Here is a 25,225-nt window from a genome sequence, read left to right as displayed (position 1 = left end):
AAAGTTGCAGACATTTCTAATCAAACTAAGCAATCAGTGAGCAAAGTGTAAAACAATTCTGTACATAAATAACAAATGTAAAAATACAGTTCTTACACATGTACAACATGTGCACATTATGCTTACAAGGGTTATCCTTTTACTCTACCTAAATAATGAAATTAGCATAAAGAGCATATCAAAATCCAATTAAAGCAAAAGTTAAACTTAACTGAGTTTCTTTTCCTCTAGAGCTCAGGGGGAAACTCTAAAAATGACTTCTGTAGCATGGGAAGGGTTAGGAAATAACATGAGGAAGACCATGAATAGCAAATCAGTCCCTGTCTCAAAACATATAAAACTTAAGAGTTAGGTTAAACTTTACAATGGCAATACAAAGATAAAAGAACTCTCCAATTTTCTTATTAGCAGTTTTAAGAAGACACAACTTTTCTGACTTTTGACACATCCTTTCACTGATCTGTATCTTTCGCTTGCCCTGACTCTATAGAGTCCTTCTATTTAAAGTGGTCAGAAGGTGATCTTCTTTAAGCAAAGCTTCTAAGTAAGCATCAATCTGCTCCAGGTCCCCCGCTGGACCACCCTGGAAGAGAGAAGCCACAGTCACTCCAGGGGGAGAAGCACAGCTCTTATCCCTGTCATTCTAGCAGCCTCCCACAGTCATCCTGGTGATTCATGTGACAACAGCCCTACATCACATCTGATTGATGCTCTTAACCTTTGTGAATGTTTTCTCTCATTTAATCTCATTTTATGCCTACAAGTGGTTAAGGCTTTAAATAATGTTTTCTTCTTCAGTGGAAGTTAGTGTTTTCCTCTTTTCAAAAACTGGCTGGAAGCCAGGCAGTGGTGGCGCACGCCTTGAATCCCAACAGAGGCAGGCAAATCTCTGTGAGTTCGAGGCCAGCCTGGGCTACCATGTGAGTCCCAGAAAAGGCACAAAGCTACATAGAGAAACCCTGTCTCGAAAAAAACAAAAACAGAAACAAAAAAAACCAAACAACAACAACAAAAAAGAATTGGCTGGAGTGGTGATGTTGACAGAAGCACAGATACATTTACTATAATGTGAAACTATTTAGCATTAATCATCCTTTTTTGCTCTTTAGTAATGTAGCTTTTTAATCACTTACCAGATCACCAAAAACCATAGGGAATTTCTCTTCTGGAAGTATGATAAAAAATTAAAAAGAAGTATTTTCTGTGTCTCATTTTGTACTCAATATAGAAGGAATTCCTGATAAAAGCTGAAGATGAATATATGAGAGAAGATGAACTCCCATTTCCAAATGTTCACAACGCGGGAGGAAACCCATGCAGTCTGGATTAAAATCCATGTTCACCCTACTCTGTTGTGTGGTGAATTTTCCCAGTTCCTTCAAGGACAAAGTAATTCCCAGTCTTCCAGATTCTCTGTTCCTGCCTTCTCACACTGCACTGCTCAGGAACTTATCTCTTAAACTCAATGTTGGCTCAGATTTCTCCATGTATTTCTAGAATCCACAGTAAACCTTTACAACCTGCTCTACCATATTTAAAATTTTGAGATAGCCAAGACTTCTATGTGCTACACAAAAACTGGACCACTTATAGGCCTGGAGGGATGTGGGAAAGGGGCATGATAGGCTTGGAAGACAATGTTTTTATGAAACCAATCACTATGAACAATGAATGTAGGCCAATAAAAGGAGATGGACCAATCCTTATTACTTCAATCCATCATGGAAGCATACAAACAAAACTGACAATAATTCACATTTATGATGTCTCTTGGTTTTTCTTTTGTGTTGTTTTAACTTCTCCCTCTGGGATTAAGAGGATTGATCTTTATTTATATATGGAGATAAAACCACATTGAAATATCTCATTTTCTAAAAAACTGGAAATTTTTACCTACTGGACACATATTATCAAGAAGCTGATTGGCAGTTATCTAGAATTACCTAGGAAACAGGTCTCTGGGTATGCCTGTAGAGGATTACCTTGACTGTGTTAAATGAGGTGGAGATATATATGTATATATATATGTATGTATGTATGTAGATAATGGACCCTAAGCAGCAACATGTATTCATTGCTTTCTGCTCTTGACTGTGGACGCAATGTGACCAGCTTCACACTTGCAGGCCTTGCCTTCCATGATGCACTGCATCCTTGCAGGGTAAACCAAAATACACTCTTCTCTCTTAAGTTCATTTCATCCAAGTATTTTATCACAGTAAATGGAAAAAGACACCCAGACAACCAGCAGCTAACTGGCAGAGATTCTGGAGTTTATTTGGAGAAAGAAGCACAGAAGAATTTAAATGTTCTAATCTATGCCTCCATTGACTTCTGATTGCAATTGGTTAGTGAGACCAGATTGCTGCTCAGGCCTCAGTGGAGCAGCAACTCTTCCCCTCACAGATATGGACAGGCACTCTACTGAAAGTATTGTGTGGAACTAACTAACAGGCTTCCAGGTTCCAGGATTTCTTGCCTGGAGAAGTTGAGTTTTTACCAAAGGGCATATATTGGCAGCCATGTGTCCTGACTCCCACCCACTTCCCTGCCCGGCTGAAGATTTACGCTTTGAAGCACCACCCCACTTGCTCATAGAGCTAGATGAGATCCCAGCTCAGCTATGTGGGCCTAACTCCTCTCTTCAGAGAACTCACCATACTGCAGTAGTGTTGTACATCCTCTGTAGTAGTGTTAGCGTCTGAACTCTGCTCAGAGCCCTACCATTGTGTTGCCTGTTGTCTGTCTGTCTGTCTGTTCCCAACAATCTAGCATGGTACCTCTCCTGAGACCAGATCTGAGCCCTTCCAGAATATAGTAGAATAATTGGCAGGACTGCATTAGGCAGTTTGTTTGCCCGAGGTGGGCAGGCAAAGCACACTGTTAGGAGAGAAATCCAGACCTGGGCTCTTTCCACAGAGCTCGTTCCCACTCCCCCCACGGTCACTCACCAGCTGAAGTTTCTGCAACAGCGATGCCAGTTTTGCACGAAGGCTGTTGAGTTTATCCTCAGTCCTTTTCCTTTTCTGTTCACACTGCCCCAGAAAGACTTCATTAAGCACCACTTTTCTGTTTGCCTCATAGATAATGGACTGCATTTTTCTCTTGAGTCTTCTCTCATATTGGACCATGTAGATATTCTGGATCTGAGAATGTTTTTAAAGACTACTCTTAGCATACTTTTTAACATGTTATTATTTTCCCATAGTATCACAAGGCAATTTCACATTCCACCCCTGCACACACTGTTTAAGGATCAACTCTGATCAACTTGAACTTACTCTCAAGAAGAAAGGGGGAGAACACAGCATGTGGACATAATTATCACAGAAAGAGTAGAGAGGCACAGCGCAGTAAGTCTAATGACCTTGGCTTTGGAATCAAGAAACCCCCTGGAGGCTGAGTGTGCGCTCTCAACAGTGGTAGAAAATCATCTCAGACACCAGAACCTCATAGGCACTGACAGATGGCCAGTTGCGTGGAGTGTCTTAATGACGATGCAGCACTGTAACTAGTCTGTGATGTCCAGAGAGCACAGAGGCTGCAGAATAAGAAATTCTGTTCTCATGTTCTTAAAAAAAAAAAAATCCTGATATAAAGAATATTGAAAGGGCTCCAAAGCCCCTCAAGGGTTTAGGGTTTGGGTTATTTTCCAAGATGGCACGCTGCTCCTGCAGGCCCCTCTTCCATTTCAGAATAGTATTGCTTACTTGTATCAGCATTTAAAGAGGACCAGGGGAAATTCTGAGAAAACAGACACAGGGCCAAACCCATTTTGATGAACACTGAAGTGTTTCTATCTTAAGATTCTGTGTTCTGGTACTGGCTGGGTGACAAGGAACTGTAAGGTAGTCTCCTTCACCTACTAGCCCTACACTCTCACATTTCACCACTCTGGCTCACATGCAATAATGTGAGCAGTTCCCCCACACCATCTATAGCATCTGCTAGCCATGCTGATCTCATGACTTTCTCCTCTATAAAACCAAATGTTCAAAACCTTACCTGCCCACAGCTCTGCTTGATAAACATTTACTAATAACTTCCTAAGCCAAGGCAGGAGCTTAATTATTAGGCTACAAAGATGTTTAAGACAGAATTTGCCCTCAAGCAGGCTTTAGTTGGCAGCTTGAGGTAGTGCAATTATGCAAGAATTCTATCTTCTGTGAGGACAAGCTCTGTGCCACCAACTGAGGCAGGTGTTGAAGTGGAGAGAGTGTGTGATTCTATTAAATTAAACAGCTTTATGTTTTTTCATAGCAAGAAAATGGAATAAACCTAGGTGTCCATTAACAGATGAGTAGATAATAAAATAATATGCCGATGCATGTTAGTATTTATATAGCTGGAAAGAAAAATGAAATTTACATGAAAATGGATGGGAAGTAGTAAGCATTATGCTGAGGTGACTTGGCTCAGAAACACAAACACAACATGTTCTCTCTCATATGAATCAGGTGGAAGCAAATATTGGTAAGGTCAACAAACAGGAAAGGGTCTATGGGAATGGAAAAAAAGAGGGGATGGCATAAGGGAAGAGGTGGAGAAGACATTGGAATGAAGAATTAGTGGAGAATACTGGAGTAAAAGGGTATATGTGCAGGGAGGTGAGGTGAGGCAGAGCATGGGGAGAATCAACCAAAATATATGAAAACTTCATATGAAACTTGGGACACTCTAAGCTACTTGAATCAACCAATAAATTAAAGCTCCATGACTTGACTTATGTTGGTAACTTTCCCTCTGATTAGCTGTATTTTTTCATAAACTCAGCTAAGAAGAGTCTCTGAGAATGCTCCACACTGACAAACAACAGCTATTTGTGTATGCATGTAGCATGCTGAAGAGGAGGTGGATTATGAGGCTCGTTGATTGTTATATAACCAATCTTAGATTTTTTTTTTTCCAAGAAGTTTAAACTTTCTGGGAGCTTGTTTATTTTGCTGTGATTCCATGACAATTTCTGTATTATTCTAGTGTTTCAAAGATTCAGAGAATATATATATTAAAAACTGAGAATTTCCTAGTTCTTGTTCAAACTAAAGTTTTACTCTGGTGCCTCATAGGCTCTAGTTGTGGGAACATTTGACTTTTCAAATTCAAAAGGACGTTGCTTTGTGACATCTGATTGCTACACATTAATCTAAGTCTTGATAAGGACAGGAAAATTTGATTTCCCTCTGAACCTAACATTTGAAAACATCTATTATTTCCTCTTTGGAGCATTGGGTCATTTAGATTTCAGGATATAAATGGCAGCATGGAAAGACAGCTTACCTTGTTGAAACATATTTTTAGTTTTTTGTTCGTACTCTCTGGGCATTGCTCCAGCTGTTTTCATAAGCAATAACAGAAAAGGACGTTAATTTTACATGGTGATCTGTCTGGAATAAGGTTAGAACATTGATGCTCCTAGTACAGAAAAGCATCCTAGCTTAGAACCAGCCAACATTTGTACCAGGGATATTTTAAGTGTGGCCTAATCAAGTTCATTAACTAAATGAGACCAACGTGACTTTACTAGTGTTGTTAAGAACTAAGGCATCCTACATGAACAATAAACACAGCATTGTTTAGCAATGTACAGATAAAATAAATCAAGGTTAAGGAAAACGAAATGACAAAAGGCAATTTGAAGAAGGTGTGTTTTGGGTAGAAACAAGCTGGGAGTTACAGGTGTATTGGGCAGGATGAAAGTTAAGAGGTTAGATGATTTCACCTTGATATGGCAGTTAGCAGAGTTAGCAACAGGGACCAAGGAGAAGCCCTCAGAGATGGTAACATCCAGAATTCCAACAGAAAATCATTGCTGTAAAGATGATGGGGGTAGGGGAGAAGAAAGCCAGGAAGTGAGAAATGTGTGGCCATGGCTATACTAAGAAAGTGCTTCAGGGAGGAAGTAGAAAAATGGTTTGAAGGTCCCCAGGAAGTCAGGCAAGAAAATAACTAGTGTGTTTGTCAGCCCAGAGACAGGCTGAGCTGAGAGAAGAAGGTGAAGGAACAGAAGCAATGATTACACATTAGGACATTAAAGATGTCACTCAGGATCAACTGGTACATGGCATCTTTACCCTAGAGAGCCTTTCCTCATGCATATGCCAATCTACAATCGATATGGACCATGATGGTAGAGAAGGGCCTCTCAGACTCATCCTCCGGCCTGGTACATGGACTCCCCACTCACCATTACCTTCACAGGCGAGATAATAAGCTCCACTGGATTTGGACCAGGGCCTGTGTGAGACTCACTCTCTGTATCTGAGGTAGCTGGCCAATGTTTTCTTTCCCATCTCACAAGGCACTGTCACCAAGAAGAGCTTTGGTGAATGGATTGTCTTCATCATTTCCCCATGATATTTAGAAAGAGTAGAACTCTGAGCACCTAATAGTGCTGATCTAGGCAGTCCTCAGCTCAGCATCTCAATACAGGAAGATGAGATCAGAAACTATGTTTGGTGGGAGAGGGGTGGGGTGGGTTAAATGAGAATGGCTTGCATAGGCTCGTGTGTGGTCCTTGGTGGAACTATTCGGGAAGGATCAGGAGGTGTATCCTTGTTGGTGGAGATGAGTCACTGAAGGTGGACTTTGGAGATTTCACAAAACTCCTGCCAGTCTCAGTTAGCTGTCTCTGCTTTGTGTTTGTGGATCAGAATGGGAGCTGCTAGTTACTGCTCTAACATCATACTCTCCTGCCTGCTGCCATGCTCTCCACCATGATGCTCATGGACTCACCCCCACAACCGTAACCCCCAAATAAACTCTCTCTTCTATGAGTTGCCTGGTCATGATGTCTTATCACAGAAATAGAAAAGTAGCTAAGACAAGAGGGAAGTTTTTTCCAAGCAACAGTCTCAGTCTGTAAGATCTTTCCTGCTTTACTCTGCCTGTAATCACAATGACTTCTCACATACTTGGTATGAGATCTCTGTCTCCATTTACTACATAGGTCTTCGGTCCTCTTCAGTGCGGGACTCTAGGCTTTTCTTCACTAAAGATTGAAATAGGCTATTCTGTCATTCACTCAGTTCCAAATTAGGCAGCTTACCTCGGGACTTGTTATGAGTTCTTCCATAGATGTGCACTCAAATTCTGATGACAGATGAAACTCAGGGATGAAATACAGAAGAATCTCCCTAGGAAGACGATCATAACAGAAACAGAAGTGTACCCAGAGCAGAAAGGTAGCACCTGCCTATCAGAACAGGGTTTGTTTCTTATGTGTTTAACCTCCTGGCAAAGATAGATGTTAGTTCCTATCAAATACTTTGTTTTCACCTTTCAGGAAACAAACTGGGGTTTGGGACTTGGGTGTGGTCATACAAGAGCAATGGCAGAGAGCTTCCCAGTGATAGAAATGCTCTGAGTCGTCAGTGACTGTGTCAACATTAACACCTTGATTGTGGTTCTCTTCCTCTGCTTTTTAAGATACTGTCATTAAGATAAATCAAGTAAAGGACACACTTTTATTTTTATATAATATTGAATATATAGATTTAAATTTTATATTATATTTTATATTATACCACACATTTCATTTTATTATTTATATCAAAATTAAAAGTTCATTAAAAGAATAAAGAGAAAGGAAAAACCAAAGGAGAAAGAAAAAGAATAGAAAGGGAGGAGAAGTAACAGAAAAGAAGGGGGGAAGAAAAAGGAAAGAGAAAGAAGGGGCTGGGTAGAGTGCTTAGTGGGTAAAAGAGAAATGTAGAGACTGGTGTTTGGATCCCGTGCACCCACACAACAGCCAGGCAGGCATGGTGGCCCACCTTAATCCCAATGCTGCAGAGCACCTGTATAACACAACACACACACACACACACACACACACACACACACACACACACACACACATATAAAGGCACATATATGACAGATACATCCCTGCAGAGAGCAGGTTGGGGAGGGAAGGGGGAGAAACAGAGAGACAGAGACAGAGATAGATACAAAAACAGGAGAAATACTTTAAAAGATAAAAAGATTCACAACACCTAGAAATCTACAACTAACCATTTCAGGAAAGCCTGCGTTAGTGTTCTTTTCTATAGACAATTCAGTATTGAAAGCTTCCTGGAGGAAACTACCTACCCCAGGGCTACCATTCTATTCACCTCCCACCAAGAACAAAGGTGCCTAACTACCCAAAGCAATTCCTTCATTAGCGCCTGCAAAAGGGCTCAATGTGGTGGCATGGCCTTTAATCCCAACCCTTGGGAAACTGAGGCAGGGAAATTGAGTTCAAGACCATCTTGAGCTGCATAATGAGACCATGTCTCAAAGAACAACAAAAAAGAAATCACATGTGGATGTTAGTCTTCCCAGACAGTTGGGTTCCCCTATCTGAAGGTACTTCATGTGACCAGAAGGCATTGGGTTTTTCTGGGATTAATTGTACTCACAATACGTATTTCATTCCTAGGAGAACATGGGATCTAGACATGTAGGGCCAGCATTTCTTTCTAAGGTGCTCCCTGTGTTCAACCTTTTGTGCCCTTCTAGCAAGCAAGCTGCCTGCTAAATAGCTCCTCCCTTGGGAATTCTGTCCCACAAAATTGACTCAAGGGAAGGGCAGATGCTGCTGCAAGATTCAGTCTCCACACATGGACACCCCGACCTCATTTTTCTGCAAAATTAACTCAACCCCCAAATGTCAAACACTAAAAAGGGGGAAAGCAACAAAAATTCCTACATGTAAGGTCTAGTTATAACTATTTACCTGTTCTTAAAACTTTCTGCAGGTCTTGGCATGGGTCCCTTTCTACTCTGGTACTCTTTAAGGATGCTTTTTGTTCCAAGGATCTATCATAACCTCTCTTAGGTTTTCTTTCCTGCAGATACAACCAGCTATAATCCATGAGGGACCCCTAAAGGAGGTGAACCTGGAAACACTCTAGGAATCAGTGCTCATTAGGATGATTCTGAGCACTTTTGAGTCTACATGTTCTTGAGGGAGATGGTTTCTGGGAATGCTTAATATTCCCTTGGTCCCTACAGCAGAAGTGGATGCACTTTAAAGTCTTGGTTCACTCAATCAAACTGTCCCTTTTTGATCACATGTAACTCATTAAAATTACTAGTACCAGTGTTATACTTTCATGAAGAAAAAAGACTAGCCAAGTGAAAAATAAGAAAGACGTTAAATTTGAAAAGAATGTTCATGCAGCTGGAAAAGAAAGGTAAGTAACAATGCATCCAAACTCTGCTATGGCACACTCTGGCCAGTATCTCCTAGTTCCAATGTGGAGTGCTAATAAAAGATACCCACCTATCTATGGTTTTAATTCATAATAATGCTTGGGTGAATATATAAAATATAAAGGCATAAAAAATGATAGCTATTATTATCAAGAAAGCTATTATTATTATTTACTTTCAGCAATGGCCCAATCACTAATTATGTGATCCTATTCACACATTTTAGATGATCTTCACATATCTATTCAGATATGTAGAGTTGTACACACATATATCTATATCTATATCTATATATAGATATAGATATAGATATATAAAACTGTAATTGATTGCATACTAAAAAGTCTGAGTAACAAGTTGATATGCCTAAATCTTAATATCAGTAAATAAACCAGGCTAAAACTATGGCCACCTAACTGCAAGGCAGAGGGTAAAAGATAAACAAACGATCCTCTGGAAAATGCTGGCAAAGGGTGAAGAACTATTGGAGAATCCCATTCTTCAGACATTCTACTGACGGGCATGACAGTATGATACTGACATCCATCCATCCACCCACCCATCTACCCATCCATTCACCCACCCACCTATCCATATATCCATCCACCCATCCATCCACCCACCCATCCATCCATTCACCCACCCACCCACCCATTCACCCACCTATCCATCCACCCACCCACCCACCCACGCATCCATCCATCCATCTAGTGGTCTTTACTATCTTATAACATCTGTACACAGTTGAGTGTGCCCCATTTCTGTCTCCTTTCCAGATTACTATAGGTCTGCAACTCCGGCACAGCAGGTGCTTAGCATAAGCTAATGGGGAAGGTGGAACTAGGGTTCTACTGCCCCGTCCTCTATTTGCCCCATTACATGGAACCAAATGCCCTTCAATCCCCTGGGGCAGAACTGCTGATATGCAGAACTCCAGAAGACAGCTTGTGCAGCCTCCACATCCAAGAAGATACAGCCCTTCAGTCTCCAGGGCTGCCACAGGAGCTCCGTACAGCTGCATAACTCAGTCTGCATCCAGAGTGACTCTCTGCCTCCTTTCCCACACAGGACTGTGTGCAGAGTGACTCTCTGCCTCCTTTCCCACTCAGGACTGCATCCAGAGTGACTCTCTGCCTCCTCTCCCACACAGGACAGCACCTGAGCCTTAGTAAGGGCTATCGCTGTCTTCTCTTCCCTTTCTCTTCCTCCTTCCTTCCTACTCTTTGAGAACTCTCTGCTTCAGGGGGAGCCACTCAGTCTCTAAGAAAATTAAGTCTGTAAGGGGCATATCACTCCAGGCAGGGGAGGTTTTGTGTTCTTTCTGGCTCAAAGCCCCTCACCTCAATCAACAAACCCAGCAAAACCAACGGTGCCGCTGAGTGAATGGGACCCCTGCTTCTAGCCCTTCCCTGCCCTATGACACAGTCTTCTGTGGTATTAATGATAAAACCCTCTCCTGTATCAGTCCCTGTTCAGAAAAACCGGGAAGCGCCATTCCTTCCCAGGCTCTCCTTTAGGAGCTGAGCTTAAGACATCTAAATTCCTCGAGTGACCATGTCTACAAATGTTAACATTCAACTGACCAAAAAGTGAAACTGTTTCCTTCTGTAAGCTCCTTATCAAAACTGGCAAAAATAGACTTTTTAAAGGCCATGGGAATGCCATACATGTCTTTGTTGAGTGGAAAAAGAATATGAAATTCAATAAAACTTCTTTATTACATGCAAAGGAATAATACCATACATATGTACATCCATCATACTTCTGGGCCACATAGAAATAGGCAGTTAGTGACCACAAGTATCTTTCAAGGGACTATTAACCTGTAGTATACCTAACGGAATATGGTTAGAGGAACAGGTCATAAAATTATTCCACTAAATGTATTCAAAAGCATCCCTAATAGGGAAAAAATCAAAATAAAACAAAACAGGGTTTGTCGCTGGTTACTTCAAACATTCAACAAAGCATGTGGGAAAACTAGCAATTATTTTTACCTTAAATTAGCCATTAGCTTTCTTGCTGTTTCCTTGGTAGATGTGCTTTGAGAAGGCATCTGAGAAGACAGCTGACAATCACCATTCATAGTGCTGACTTTGTGTCCAGAGTGTGGACTTAAATCTTCCATTTGCCCCCTGCTGTCAAGAAGAACACATTAGCTTATATCCAACTCAGAAACATTCACAGGCAGCACACAAAATGTTAATACACGACAAACAAAGCCACAGGCAATTAGTGTTACACTCAGAGTTTCCATGTGTGTAATTATACAAAAGTCTTGTAGTAATGATCATTTATTTTCATACATTGCCTCAAGGTTTTAGGATATCACTGATTAACAAAATTGGTGATAATTCATTAATTATTTAGGACTGTTTTGAGATAGTGTCTTATGTAGCCTAGGTTGGCCTTGGACTCACAATGTAGCTGAGGTAGCCTTCAACTCCTGATCTTTTTGCCCACTTCCCAAGTACTTAGGATTATAGGTGCATACTACCATACCTATATCCCCTTGGTCAGTGATAGTTTATTCTTAAAGACAGTCATGTGCCACTCATCTCTTCTCTGCAGGAGGAGACATAATTTCTATTTTAACACTTACAAAGATGTACAACAACAAAACATAGAAGGGTTAAAGGTGGTAAAAGAAATACCTAGTGGAGATCTGGGTGAAGAATGTTCTAGGGGAAGGGTAATGATCCTGGTGTATCTATCAGTCAGCGTGCATAAAAGGGTGCAGTAAGACAGAAGACCAAAGCTTTGGGTGTGGTTGGAACACAACAGTATGAGAGACCAAAGGTGGTAGAATGGTGGAGGTGAATATGGGCAGAGGTGAGGTGGGTGGAGAGGGCAGATGAGACAGTTTTATTTTCAAGTAGCAAGAAACATTTGTTAATCATTTCACAATGACAGCTATACATTCAAACCCTGGCTTTGGAGAGTTTTATGTGATTATATTGGAAAGCCTTTAAAACGGGGTAATAGTTTACATAACAAGGAATACGCCTCTACTGTTAACTGTTCTTTGGCATTAATTATACTGTCTTACTTCAGCTGTCCATTTTAAGATGAAGAACATTATATAAACTAATGTTTAATCATCTGTTAAAGAATATGTACACAATGCCTGAATGTTCATTAATCATAACCTCCTTTATATGGAAATTTATTATGGATTTTTTAAAAGCTGTTTAAGACTGCTGGAAATTCTCTCCGGTGTTGGGAGAGAGGGTAAAATATTTTAGGCCAGAGTCCAGGAGCATTCACAGGGCTGGAGACATTGCTCAGCGGCACAGCACCTGCCTAGTATCCATAGGCACTATGGGAAACAACTAATAACCGGGTCTATCTCACATGAGTATATTGAGGATTAAATGAAATGCATAACTAGTTTAGTTCAGTACTACATATTAAGTGCTCAGCAAACAGTACTTAATAATCACTGTTATTATGATCATCTTTGTCATCGGTACTGTCAGTACTAGATTTGATCAATTTTTTCCATTAAGGTTGTTTTAGTTATAGTTCTAATATTCATTCTATACTAAGTCAACAGTGGGTTTTTGTTTGTTTGTTTGTTTTTGTTGCTTGGTTAATTGGTTTGGTTTGTGTTTGTGTCTGTTTTGAGATAAGAAGTTTATCTGTGAAGCCCTGGCTATCCTGGCACTGGCTCTGTAGATCAGGCTGGCCCTGAACTCAAGAGATCCACCTGCCTCTGCCTCTGCCTCTGCCTCCCGAGAGTTGACCACCACCCAGTCTGGTGGGTCAACAGTGTTAAAAATGAACCTCAAGAACAAACACCCACATATAATCTAGTATGTGGATCTATCTTAAGGTTTAACTCACATTTTGACACATAAGTCTATATTAAAGTCATTCATAAAAAGGTGTGGAAAGAGCACTAGTAGAAAACTATACCATTTTTTATTCAAATAAATAGAGTACCCACTATAGATTGGCATCTTTTTGGCTGCTAGAGACACAGAGATTAAAGGTAGACTGTATGTTCATGGAATAGGATTTATTTCTATGGAAAACAGAGGAAACGGACAAGCTGGAACAGAAATAGTAAAATGTTAGTAAATAACCAACTGAGAGACTGTCATATCACCTGATCACTGCAGCAGGAGTAGTGGACACCCACATCTGCCTAGGAGAGCCAGGGAGGCCCCAAGGAAGAGAACATTGACCCGAGACCCAATTGAAATGGGAGGGCAGGGCAGATGGTACACAGACTGGCAGAGGACATCCAAGTATCCAAGTACAGGAAGTTGCATGGGCAGAGGGGGAAGAATGTCTAAATTATAAGTCATTCAGAACTCCTGGGAAACGAAGTGGAGGGTAAAAGTAAGAATGGAAAGTCAATTTGTACCATGGAGAAATTTCAACTTCACCTTCAAAGCGACAGGGCTCTGGAAGGCTTCTAGCAGCCAGGCAGAGCTGGACATGCACACTGGAGTAACGTCAGAAAATGAAAGCTCTACTGGTCTCCCTTGCCTCTAATTCCAAGGGCTGCAGCACACAGGGTGCAGGATATGCAATCAGCAAAACCCCTCGGATGCCTCAAGGGAACTGAGGTGCGTGCAGGAAGCCCGAGAGCCTGATTTCTTAAAAACAGCCTTTCACCCCACCACATACATCAACAATATCTAGTTGATTTTCCAAATGGCAGAATTCTCATGTCAAGGAAATTCCAGGATGCAAAGATTGCAATAATTACAAATATGTTTGGTGATAAGTTAATGAGCTACCCAGAGAAAAAACATTAGTCCTATGATTTCACACTCTTACCTGGTGCGTGTGCGTGACTCTCACTTCTTTGGTGCCAGTAAAGTAATTTGAGTTGGTTATCTATTGTGAGCAGAAAGTGGAGTTTGCTCCCTTTCATTATCCCCAAATCCTCACAAAAGAAATGAAAAGGTTTGCAGAAAAGGAAGATTTCTTATCCTTTCGGCTCTCTATTGTAAAATTTGCTGTCATTCTTAATTGCCTTTGTTGCTATTATTTTCTTCCTTCTTCTAGCTACACACTGATAATTACTTTTTCAGCAGCGTAATTATACTCCCTTGGAATCTGTATGATAATAGTATACACACCTTTTCCAGTTAAGGGCTGAAGGGTTTCTTTTCATCACCAGAGTATCATCACACAGCTCTTGTTTTTCTTCAAAAGAACACAGACAAAATCATTCTGATGAGCACACAATAAACTGTGTCCCCTCCACCAAAACGCTAGCTCATTAACTACCTGTGTAAAATGTGGATATGAATTAAACATCCATTTGCAAATTATGCCAATTTTAAGGCAATTTATAACATATTCTGAAAGTAATTTATAATCATGTTAATGAAGTATATCTAAGTGTATATAATAATCTAAAAGCATCTGCAGCCCCTTTTCTATAATTTTTTTACTATGCTTGTTACAAGTGTCTGGATATGTGACACAGTCTGCTCAAGCTCCATGCTGACTCCTCCTTCCCCTAAAATGACCGACCTCCTGTCTTCCCTCTCACATTCCACTCTCTCCCTGGGATTCCTGTTCAACAAGTTCTGATGAGTCTGGATGAAGACTGAATCTCCAGGAGAGAGTTGAACTCTAGAGCAGGAAGAAGCCTGCAGTTTCTAGAAGATCTGCTCTCTCAGGAAACCTCAGAATTCTAGTTTGAGAGCGGCTGGTGGCTTGTTTGGAGTCCACAATTTCTGTGTGGAATTGAAGCCCATGGACTAGCTGAGTGTGCTTTTCTCATCTGGCCCCTGCAATTCTTGGTTATGACTATCCTGATACTTCTGTTTCACAGAATTAACCACTGTCATTTTTTTTTATTGCCACTAAAGGCCATACAGAAGAAGAGAGCAACAGGATGGTTTACCTGGTGGGGAACTGCTGAGTACCCACCAAGGTCTGGCAAGGAAAACTTAAAAGGAAACAATGGCTTGATTGACAGGTCCTCTAAGTGCATGGTTGGCAGCACTCACATGGCTTGCTGACATGTCTTCAGAGTAAAACAATTTAGCAACAGTCACCTGGTCCGTAATTATAATCATTGGAAACATTCCACAGTACATTCTTGCCAAGCCTAGAATGCGTATTTGAAGTTAAATATGAATTTTAAGATCAAAATTGTATAAGTAAGTTTTCCATCGCAAATTGGAACCCTACTTCATGGCAAAGGAGTAGTTGGAAACATCTAGGAAAAACTGGCATTAAAATTAAAACGTTGGCTTTAAAAGTAAGGAGATTATCACCCCAAAAGTCCTGATTGTACAACTAAAAATCATCCTAATCAAAATGAAAATGAAAAACTGTGATTTCTTAGGGCCTCACTGATGAGTTCAAAGGTGAAGTAGTGAATAAACAGTTGATTAGGTTACCTAAGCAACAAAGGATTGGGGTGGGGGGGGAAGAAGAGGTTACTGAGGACACTGACCACAAAATGATGGTGTGGATGGACAAAAATAAGGTGCTAGGCATGGCTGAGGGTCACCAAGGAGACTAGGAAAAACTTTGACATTTAGTTTGGAATACGGACAGTTGCTGGGTGTGGTGGTGCCCACCTTTAGTCCCATCCCTTAGGAGACAAAGGCAGATAGATCACTGGAAATCTGAGGCTAGCCTGGATTCACAGCTCATTCCAGACTAGCCAGGGGACTCTGTCTCCATTGGAAAACACACACACACACACACACACACACACACACACACACACACACACAAATTACTTTCACTGCCATAGTCTATTAAAATACAGGGTACAAAACAACAACCTTATAGAATAATGACCAAAAAAAGAAGTATAAAGTTTTTTCCCCAGGAAAACTATCCATGGAGACTACTGCTGGCTTGAACATGACAGCTTTCTGCTGTGAGTGAGTTCGAATCTTACCTGAAATGCACGAATGACATCCCATGCACACGAAATAAACAATGAATATATTTCTTGAGACAGTTTTGGGAGGGGTCTCAGAGAAATCTTGAATGCAGGAAGGGGACTGGGAAACCATTATAATTTTGAAACAGGTTTTGAAAATGATAGACCTTATGTCAATCTCGTTGGCAAAATTCCAAAGACAATCAGTGTGGCCTGGCTCAAAAGCCTGTGGGAGCTAAGAGAGTGTGGCAGTGCAGGGCACACTGTTCCCAGCCAGGAGGTGTCTCTCTGCTCTGTCAAAAGCAAATTCTCTTTCCGTCCTTTCCCCTTTTTCTAGAACGACAAGTTTATTGAAGTTCAAACTGCTGAAAACCTTCTGGTCTCTGTCCAGGCCATCAAAGATGGTCACACCTACAACAGCATCACCCCTCCATGCATCTACTTCCTCTTACCTGTCTTTGTGAGAGGCACTTCAATTCTTTCTTGTTTCAATGAGACCTTGGTGTTTGTTTCATCCCAAACCTGAAAAAAAAAAAAAGTTCATTTAAAACTGTACAAACACATAGGACACAGCACAGAGTCCAGCAAAGACTTGAAAAGCAGTGCCCATGTCAGATAAGGGAGACCATGAGAATACCAGCACCGAACTATGCACAAGCTTCTGAAGTAGTGAATGGTCCCTGGAGATGGTTATACTGGTGTGCCCTTCCAGAATGACTACTGCCTTTGCAATGGTACATTCACTCCTATTATTTCTATAGGGTGTTTTCTAAAAGTTCTGTTTATCTCCAAAACTGATCTTGTACATGGCTGTAACAATGTTTTCAGCAAGTAAGTATTTGATTCACCAGAACAAATGGGAAGCCTGTGTAGTTGGGTGAAGGTCATCACACACAATTGAGACAGAGAAGGAGCTCAACATCAGTGCAAGAAAAACTGGGGGAGGCTGCTTGGTGGGGTGGGCCCCACCTTTAATTCTAGTATGACAGATGCAGAGGCAGGCAGATCTCCATGCAGGACATATGTGAGATGGGAGGAGGCTGGTAACACTCCTTAAATTTGTAAACCATGCCCATCACCACACTGGGAATTCTCCAGGATCGCTTTTACAGGGCTCGGTGAAATCAAATTTCCATTTCACTTCCAGAAGGCAGTTCCATAGATGAGATGAGGGGTATGGGGAAGGGAGAGATGAATATGAGTATAGCCTTGAAGGGGAAAAAACTCAGAATGATGCCTATATGTATGTTATAAACCTTATCAAGGTAAAAAAGTATACAGTTAAAAAATTAATGACTTGGGGCTGGAGAGATAGCTCAGGGGTTAAGAGCACTGGCTATTCTTCCAGAGGTCCTGAGTTCAATTCCCAGCAACCACATGGTGGCTCACAACCATCTGTAATGACATCTAGTGCCCCCATCTGGCCTGCAGGGATACATGCAGGCAGAACACTGTATATGTAATAAATAAATCTTAAAAACAAATTAATGACTTTTAGAGAAAGGAGAAATAAGGCAAAGTCCCTCACTGCCCTTGTTTGGATGCACACCGAGACACTTGGTGTGAGGCACAGGGAGAGACTGTTTCCTGAAAGTTCTTCATAGTGAGAGCTTCCTTTGTGTTCCTCACCCACACACACCTGCTAACCAAACAAGGACAGGCTGTCAGGCTGCCTTCTCCCCTCTTCCAGGAAACAAAGGTGGATTAGTGCACAACACTTTGGAAACTGCACTGTCTGGAAGCAGGTTAGATGCGCATACCTGTAGCCTAGCAACTAGTACCTGCAGCTGCCCATCACTGCCCTTTCCTATTTCATTCAAACAAAAAGAAGAGCCTCTCAGGTAGGGGCAAACAGTTGCTTTTCAGCTACTGTGGTCCACTTAAAATATATCTATACTTATACTGTAACTACCTGAATTCCCCACAGGGGCAAAAAAAAAAAAAAAAAAAAAAAAAAGAAAGAAAAAGAAAACGCACATTTCTGAAGTTCATTTTGTGAAAATCTTGAAAGTGACTTTCAGATGTATGCCTTTCTATATTCCTGACATCACAGAAAGGTAATGGTTTTTCTCTGAAGGATAAAGAAAAGCTACGTGATATTAAGTGTCTCCATGTTTGGATGATATGGCTTTTGAGCAGGTTACAAGTAGCATAGCACATGTTCCATGGCAGTTAACAGTGACTGGAAGACAAGCATGAAGAATTTTGCATGCCTTATTTACCAGGGCTTCATTCTAATGTGGGATGGTCCTGTTCATGTGTATTGATTGACAAGACCGTGTCGAAGAGAAGCATCCAATCTGAACAAAACTTTCACTGTTCCCAGCAGCGAACACTTCCTGTTAATGCTCTCGACACAGACTCATAAAATGATTTTTTTTTTCATTCTGTTATTCGTTCTCCTAGGAGTGGGGCATTGTTAGGGCTGTCTCCATTAGAAAGCCATATGCCCTCAGACATCCATTTTATTTATTTGTTTGTTTGTTTATTTGGGTTTCTTGAGACAGAGTTTTTCTGTGGAACTTGCTCTGTATGGTTCAGGCTGGCCTTGAACTCAAAGACCCTGAGTGCTAGAACTACAGGCATATGCTGCCATGCCTGGCTTATTTTCCTACATCCACTGCTGACCTCTCAAAACCCACCTGAAGTGGAGGCAGCTCATGTACATGAATAAAAAGCTTGCTTTAATTAATTTGGCCGAGATGATCTGAGTCAGTGATCTTTCTCTATGAATCTTTGGTATTAACATTTCAGGCACAGATTCCCAATGCAACCGAGATTTGTGTTTCTCTACTGAACAATAATAGCCCCTACACAACCAAACTCCAAATGATAAAGCTGGTCATCAAATGGCAGTCACCCCAAGTAGTTGAAAAGAACCTGAAACTGCTTAAAAGAACCCAAAAGCAAACAGAAAAGGAAAGTCTGCGGCATACTGATAAGGGGAGAAATTTACCAAGGGCTAGACTTTTTGGAGACTCCAAATGAAAAGTCTGAACGTTTCTGTTTGGTTCTGCTTCAACAGGTAAAGGGGGGAAAGCAGTAGACTGTGGACTGAGTGGAAGGATACGAAGATGTCCCTGGAGTAGACTCCAGCAGCCGCTGAGAATGGCCATCTTTCCTCTCCATTTGGGGCCAACTTGTTATAGGATTGGCCGCTTTGCCTCCTCAATACCCCACCTAGAAGAGTCAAATTAGGCTAAGAGTGGTGGGCCACGCCTTTCCAGCACTCTCCTTGGCAGAGGTGGGGGGAAGGGAGGAAAAAAATCTAAAAGAACGAAAAGCCAAATTAACAGTTAAAAAGTAGAAAATAGAAAAAGGAGATTTATTCAATGTGGCCACATTATGAAGGGGAACAAAGAGATCTCGTCACTCGCCAAGTCCATCTCTGGGGTCCTGACATAAGGGTGGGCTTTAAAACAGAAAGCAGGAACCATGTATAACTAAACAGTCTAGCAAGTCCCTGCCTACTACTGTCTCGGCTCCCAGTCTCTGCTTCAAGGGCATCTGACACATTTAGATCTTTCTCCAGGAGACCAGTTCCCCCAGGGATTCACGGGACTTTAGCTCCTTCCTTTTTCAGCAGGAGATTTCTAGGGAAATTCAAATTGTCTGGAGTCCGTTCTTTCTGATGGCCTAGAGGGAAGCATGAGTCTCTCCAGAATGTATTTATTTCTGTCAGGCAGGCCAGTGACAATATCAACTGCTCACTTTGTAAAGTCTCTATGTAAAAAGACAACAAGTCAGGGCTAAGTCAGAGCGGAATGGGGGATACCACAGGCTGTGCAGTGCCTGTTGCTAGGAAACTCGGGAACTGGATGGCATCACTTTGTCTGGTTTCTTTCCTTCTCTTCCTTTGTGCCTTTGCCCCCACTGGGTACATTTAATTGTCAAGGACTTTAAAAAGGCACCAGACAAGTAAATGCCCTTCTGCCAAATTCAACTGGCCATTTTTCCTCTTCACAGTTAACTTTTTTGTTGTTGTTGTTATAGGCTCGTCCACCCCATCACACATTCATTTCCCACTGGAGTTGAGTTTGTAATGTGGATCAAGCCCTGATGTGGTGTGAAGTCCCAAGTCCTGCCTTTTGTAGCCAGCCTATTCTCTACTGTATGGGAAAGATCCTTAATAAATAAAGAGACAAACACTCAGTATCAGGTATACAAATTCTGTGAAGAAAAGTAACAGGTGAGAAATAAGAATGTAGGACCCTAATAATCTGACCCAGCTGATCCATGTTCTCTGGCCCTTCCCTCCATTTCTCTTTTGTAGCCATCTCCTCACCAATACGCCAGCCACCCTCTGCTCTCAAGGGCCTTTGGCTTGCTGTGTCTGGGGAGGACTTGTTTATTCCTCCTGCATCCATCCTTTTTTTTTTTCTGGAATCCACTCACTGCCACCTTCCTTGAGCACCCTACCTAAAATTACAACTCACATTGACACAGCCAACAAAGATGTGCCCATCCCTCTCCCCTGGCCCACTTTCTCCTGAGCACTTAACATCACCTACTGTGTAGCATATTCACTTATCTATCTATGCACCATCAGATCCCTGCCCCCACATGTCAGGTCCAAAGGGAACCCCAATTCCCCCAAAGCAGTGAATAACCCCAGAATGGCAGTCCTAACTCAGCTCAAGCTGGACTATAGAAGGATGGTTGGCAAAAGTTCTCCCACAGAATTACTCAGGAACCTGTGAAATGAGTTTCTGTTTGCCAAAAGGAGCCACTCCCTTAGTTTACCTTGCCTACAGATTCCCTATTCACATGGATCTGTTGTGCATGCCAAAGTCCATGCTAGCATTCTGACCCTCCTCGTCTCCTGCTCTGCCCTAAGCTCTCAGGCTGTTTCAGTCCACAGGCTTCTCTCCTCCCCAGACACTCACTCTACTCTCTTTATGGTTTTTCCTGGTCCTGCCTCCCCGCCGCCCTAAGAGAGCCTTGGCAGTCTGGGATAGACTTCTCCACCCACAGAGCAGTCAGTAGTTCAGCAGTTTCTTCATTGTGCCCTCCCTTACATCCCAGAATGTCACCTTCCCAAAGACAAGGAGTGAGCATTGTCACGAAACTGTCTTCTCTGCTGGGTCCCCGATCTCTAGGTCAATAACAAACAACACACAAAACACTGAAAAGCCATGTGTGCTGTTTGACAGTGGTAGGAACGACTTGTGAGAAAGGAAGTCCGGGAATCAGAATCCACAAGGGAAAGCTGGGGTTTACACTATTTTCTTCTTATCTTTCTTTTTCTTTCACAGAACTTATGTTTCAAGACATTGTGTTCCATTCTTATATTTTTGTTTAATTAGTATTTATTGGAGTGTTAGAAGACACGGAAAGGACTGAGCAAAGGTGTTGAGAACTCGAAACATGCTCGCTCAGGTCATCTAGGGCTCTGGGGCCACAGCAAGGACACTGAATTTTGTCGAACAAGAAGGAGCTATTAGAAAAGTCAGGACAGGAGAATAGCTTAACGTGACTTACACTTCACACGGGACACTTGGAGCTTTAGACTGTGGATGCCAGAGGAATATTGAGACCGTTAATGAGGCTTCCACAGTTGCTATCAAAGAGATGGTGTTGGCCAGAGTGGTCACGGTGGAGGCAGAAAAATGGCAACTACAACAAAAAGCCTGACTCAGCAGGGCTGGCCGTGTGGTGCGTGCAGGGTCTAAACACTAAGGAAGAGCCCGGGCATCTTCCACCTGTCGCTGCATGGTTGCCTGGTGGCATCCCTTACAGAGTCAAAGGAACATGAGCATTCTCCTGGAATCCTCTCCTCCTCTCATTCCCGTAGGTTCTATGCCTCAACGATCCCTGGGCACGTGATTCCACTCTACCCTCAGTCTTGCAATGCACCAATTCAAACTGCAGAGGGATAAGCTACCGTGTCTTCCGTAAACAGTGGCTTAATCAGCATCATCACCGCTCACCGCTCACATCTGCTCTAGATATTTCCAACTTGTCAGGTCCAAGGGAAACTCTTAACTCCCCAAACTCCAAAAAGACAATCCGTGTATCCAGAAATGAGCTCAAGCTAGACTGTAAGATTTCTGGTGGTTAGCTAAAAGCCAGCATTCCTTGGGAACTTATAAAACTGGTTCCCATTTGCCAAAAGAAGTCATTTCCCTTATCTCTGCCAGAAGGGACATATGGCTCTCCATTGACATATACCTGTGGCTGCATAGAAAAGCCCATGCCATCTCAGGCTCCCTCAGTTCCTACTCACAAGCACTTGTCATAAATTTCAAAGTCCATAGGCGAGCCTCCTGGCCCTTCTCTCCCCACAGGGACTCACCTCCTTTTAACCCACTACTCTCTACAATCCTGGCACTTACTCTTTCTCACTCTCTTGGCATTATCTCCGTTATTCTCTCCTGCTTCCCGAGCCCTGGCCATGACCAGTTGACTTCTGTCTCTGCTCTAGACTCTTCCACATGCCTCTGGCTGTTCTCTCTCACAGCTACAGTAAAAACTGTTCCCTTACCATGGAGCAGTCTGTTGGCAGTTTCTTTACTGTGCCTCCTCACCTACACAACTGACCCCACAACATTTCAATATAAATGTCTTGTTGATACCTCAAACCCTCAGGGTTATCAATGGCCACCGAGTAGATTCCTCTGGTGATCTGTTCCTTTCTCATTTATGGTACACATTTGTCTCAACACTGATTTTATCATCTAGTCTTTCATACTCTTTACCACAATGTGCGATTTTTCTTCCAAACATTTTTATGTCATCTTCCTTGTGTTTCAGGTAGTGGAATCCTACTTGTATTTTTTTTTTATAATATAAAGGTTTATTTATGTATACAATGTTCTGCCTGCAGTCCAGAAGAGGGCGCTAGATCTCATTACAGATGGTTGTGAGCCACTATGTGGGTGCTGGGAATTGAACTCAGGACCTCTGGAATAACAGTCAGTGCTCTTAACCGCTGAGCCATCTCTCCAGCCCCCTACTTGTATTTTTATTTGTTGTTTCTTTAATGCCTTCTATTTCCAATTCAGTCATTATCACTGTCAAATAAGGTGTTTGAAACAAAATCTCCATGGTTAACAAAAGCACAATGAAAATTTCCTGCAGGATCTGCCTCCTTACCATTTCAAGCATAAAGTCTGTAACTTCCCAAAGCCTTTTCAATGTGATTCTGAGATAATGGGTCATATTTCATTTTCTTATAGAAAACATTTCTGTTATAACCTAAGGTTCAGCCAGGAATTCCCTAGAAGCATCACAGAAAGTCCTGCTTTGACAACTCTGCCAATATGGAGAGTCTACCAGCAATGCCCCCTCATTTAGCTTTCTTAAAACTTGTATCAATTTTAAAAGACAAACATAAGTCTTGCTCCTTCAAAATGTCTTTTCCACTTCTCCAGCACTCAGTCCTCTTTCTCAACAGCTACTATGAAGATATTACGGCTACTATCATTTGTAGCCAGGCAACTATGACTTGGGAAACACTGGACCATACAGCAGACTTGATTCGTTGTTGTTATTATTAATTATCATTCATACACTTTTAATTCTGGCCATGATATTTCAAAGCAGAACTCACAATTTGGTTGATTTCTCCCTCTGAAAAAAAAAAAAAAACTAAGTCTACCAGAAAATACTGAGAACTGTATGAAGAAATAAAGGAAATATTTCCACTTAGCAAAACTACAAATCAATTTAAAGTTGCCATTAAACATCTACTATTTAGCTGCAGTCTAAGTCAACCATGAGATGCTCCTCTGTGTGTTTCCCATTCATCTTGTGGCCATCTGCCCAGTCTGCTGTGTGCTGATGGATGAATCAGGAGGGGCTGACTGTCGATAATTTTCCTCGAAGCCCTTGGGTACCTCTGGACTGTATCTCATGAAAGGTTTCCTAAGGAATGGTTTAGAAGTATTAGAAACAAACCTAGTCCTTTTTAGGCTCATGGGAAGGCAACCAGAAAGGTGGATTAAGAAATGGTCTTCTTTTGAAATGCAGGCAATTTCAATGTTTTAAAATCTTGTCATCATAGCATTCTATGTATATGACTGCAATACCAATGCAGTTTCTTAGGAAAACTTGGGAGGATTCAGAACAAGGACCAGGGTGAATACAACACAGTCAGGGACTCATTAGGCAGGGACTCTTTGCTACTCTTTTTTCTTTATTTGATTTGGGATACAGTCACCTTTTAAGCTCTTTATCATCTAACACTGATGCTCAACATTTAGTTGAGCTATTTGGGGTTGTCCTCTGGGTTGGATTTTAACTACCATCAACAAAGTCTGGACTGACATTTTGTCAGCTCACCCAGTGTTTGTCAGTTTCTACACGGGAGCTCTGTCACTGATCCTAAGAATTCAGACAGCCGTGGTGCTTCCAGGGAGCACACAGCAGCCCCTCAGAAAGAATGACTAAAAATCAAGAGCAAACCAGGTATCACCATGAGGCTCGGCTTGGCTCTGACACACAGAGATACCTCCATTCACTGGTTGCTTTATTCACAGATCCTTCTTGGGCCCCAAACTGTGTCGAACTCTGTTCTGAGTACACTTAGTGGATACTTTTCCCCATGACCTGGTGTTATCTTACCTTGGGCCTCATGTTTTAGCACATTACATTTACCACATACATTCAGACTAGTAATTGAAGATTAATACAGATGGAAACAGATCCAAGAAAAGAACACGCATCGATTCCTACTATAATCAGAAAATGTCTTCAGGAATTTGGAATGTGTAGCCCAGAAAGGTGAGTTAAGGCATGCATATGCATAGTCCAAGTCTGTGCTTCTGTCTCACGTACTTGAGTTTCAGAAAATTATTCTTACCCAATTCCTCAAATTTGGAGATTTGCAAATTGATCATTTGTGTTTGTAATCATCTGTTGGGGTCTGACAACCTGTTATGCCGCTGGCGTTAACCCAAGAGCCTCTCGGGAGGAGTGTCTGTAGTTGCTTCATATATTTCATCTGGCGACATGGCTTGAAAGAACTCTTGACTCTTTGACAGGCTGCTTGCTACTCTCTGTCCACTGCTTCCTTTGATTTATAATGCTTCTGTTATGCACGATGCTGTAATAGCCTCTCAGGCTGCCTCACTTTTGAGTGTGGTGGTGGGGCCTGGGGATACTGATGAAACACGTCCAGTCCCAGTTCTTGGGTATGGAACCCAAGTCTCAAAGTTT

General features: G+C 41.8%; 1 protein-coding gene across 1 annotated transcript in view; it reads right to left on the bottom strand.

The window, feature by feature from the left end:
* Nucleotides 1-484: 484 nt before the first annotated feature.
* Morc1 (MORC family CW-type zinc finger 1) overlaps nucleotides 485-25,225 on the bottom strand; it is a 165,167-nt gene continuing 140,426 nt past the window's right edge. The window contains exons 21-28 of the mRNA XM_036203849.1: nucleotides 16,519-16,588; nucleotides 14,288-14,358; nucleotides 12,948-12,952; nucleotides 11,193-11,330; nucleotides 7,046-7,133; nucleotides 5,278-5,331; nucleotides 2,952-3,146; nucleotides 485-583 (exon numbers count right to left, since the gene is read on the bottom strand). Coding sequence (XP_036059742.1) covers nucleotides 485-583; nucleotides 2,952-3,146; nucleotides 5,278-5,331; nucleotides 7,046-7,133; nucleotides 11,193-11,330; nucleotides 12,948-12,952; nucleotides 14,288-14,358; nucleotides 16,519-16,588 — 720 coding nt within the window. The remainder of the gene's footprint in view (nucleotides 584-2,951; nucleotides 3,147-5,277; nucleotides 5,332-7,045; nucleotides 7,134-11,192; nucleotides 11,331-12,947; nucleotides 12,953-14,287; nucleotides 14,359-16,518; nucleotides 16,589-25,225) is intronic.

The sequence above is a fragment of the Onychomys torridus genome, chromosome 12 (assembly GCF_903995425.1).
Source record: "Onychomys torridus chromosome 12, mOncTor1.1, whole genome shotgun sequence".
Taxonomy (NCBI): Eukaryota; Metazoa; Chordata; class Mammalia; order Rodentia; family Cricetidae; genus Onychomys; species Onychomys torridus.
Note: the sequence above shows the minus strand (reverse complement) of the source record. Positions and strands in the feature narration are given on the sequence as shown.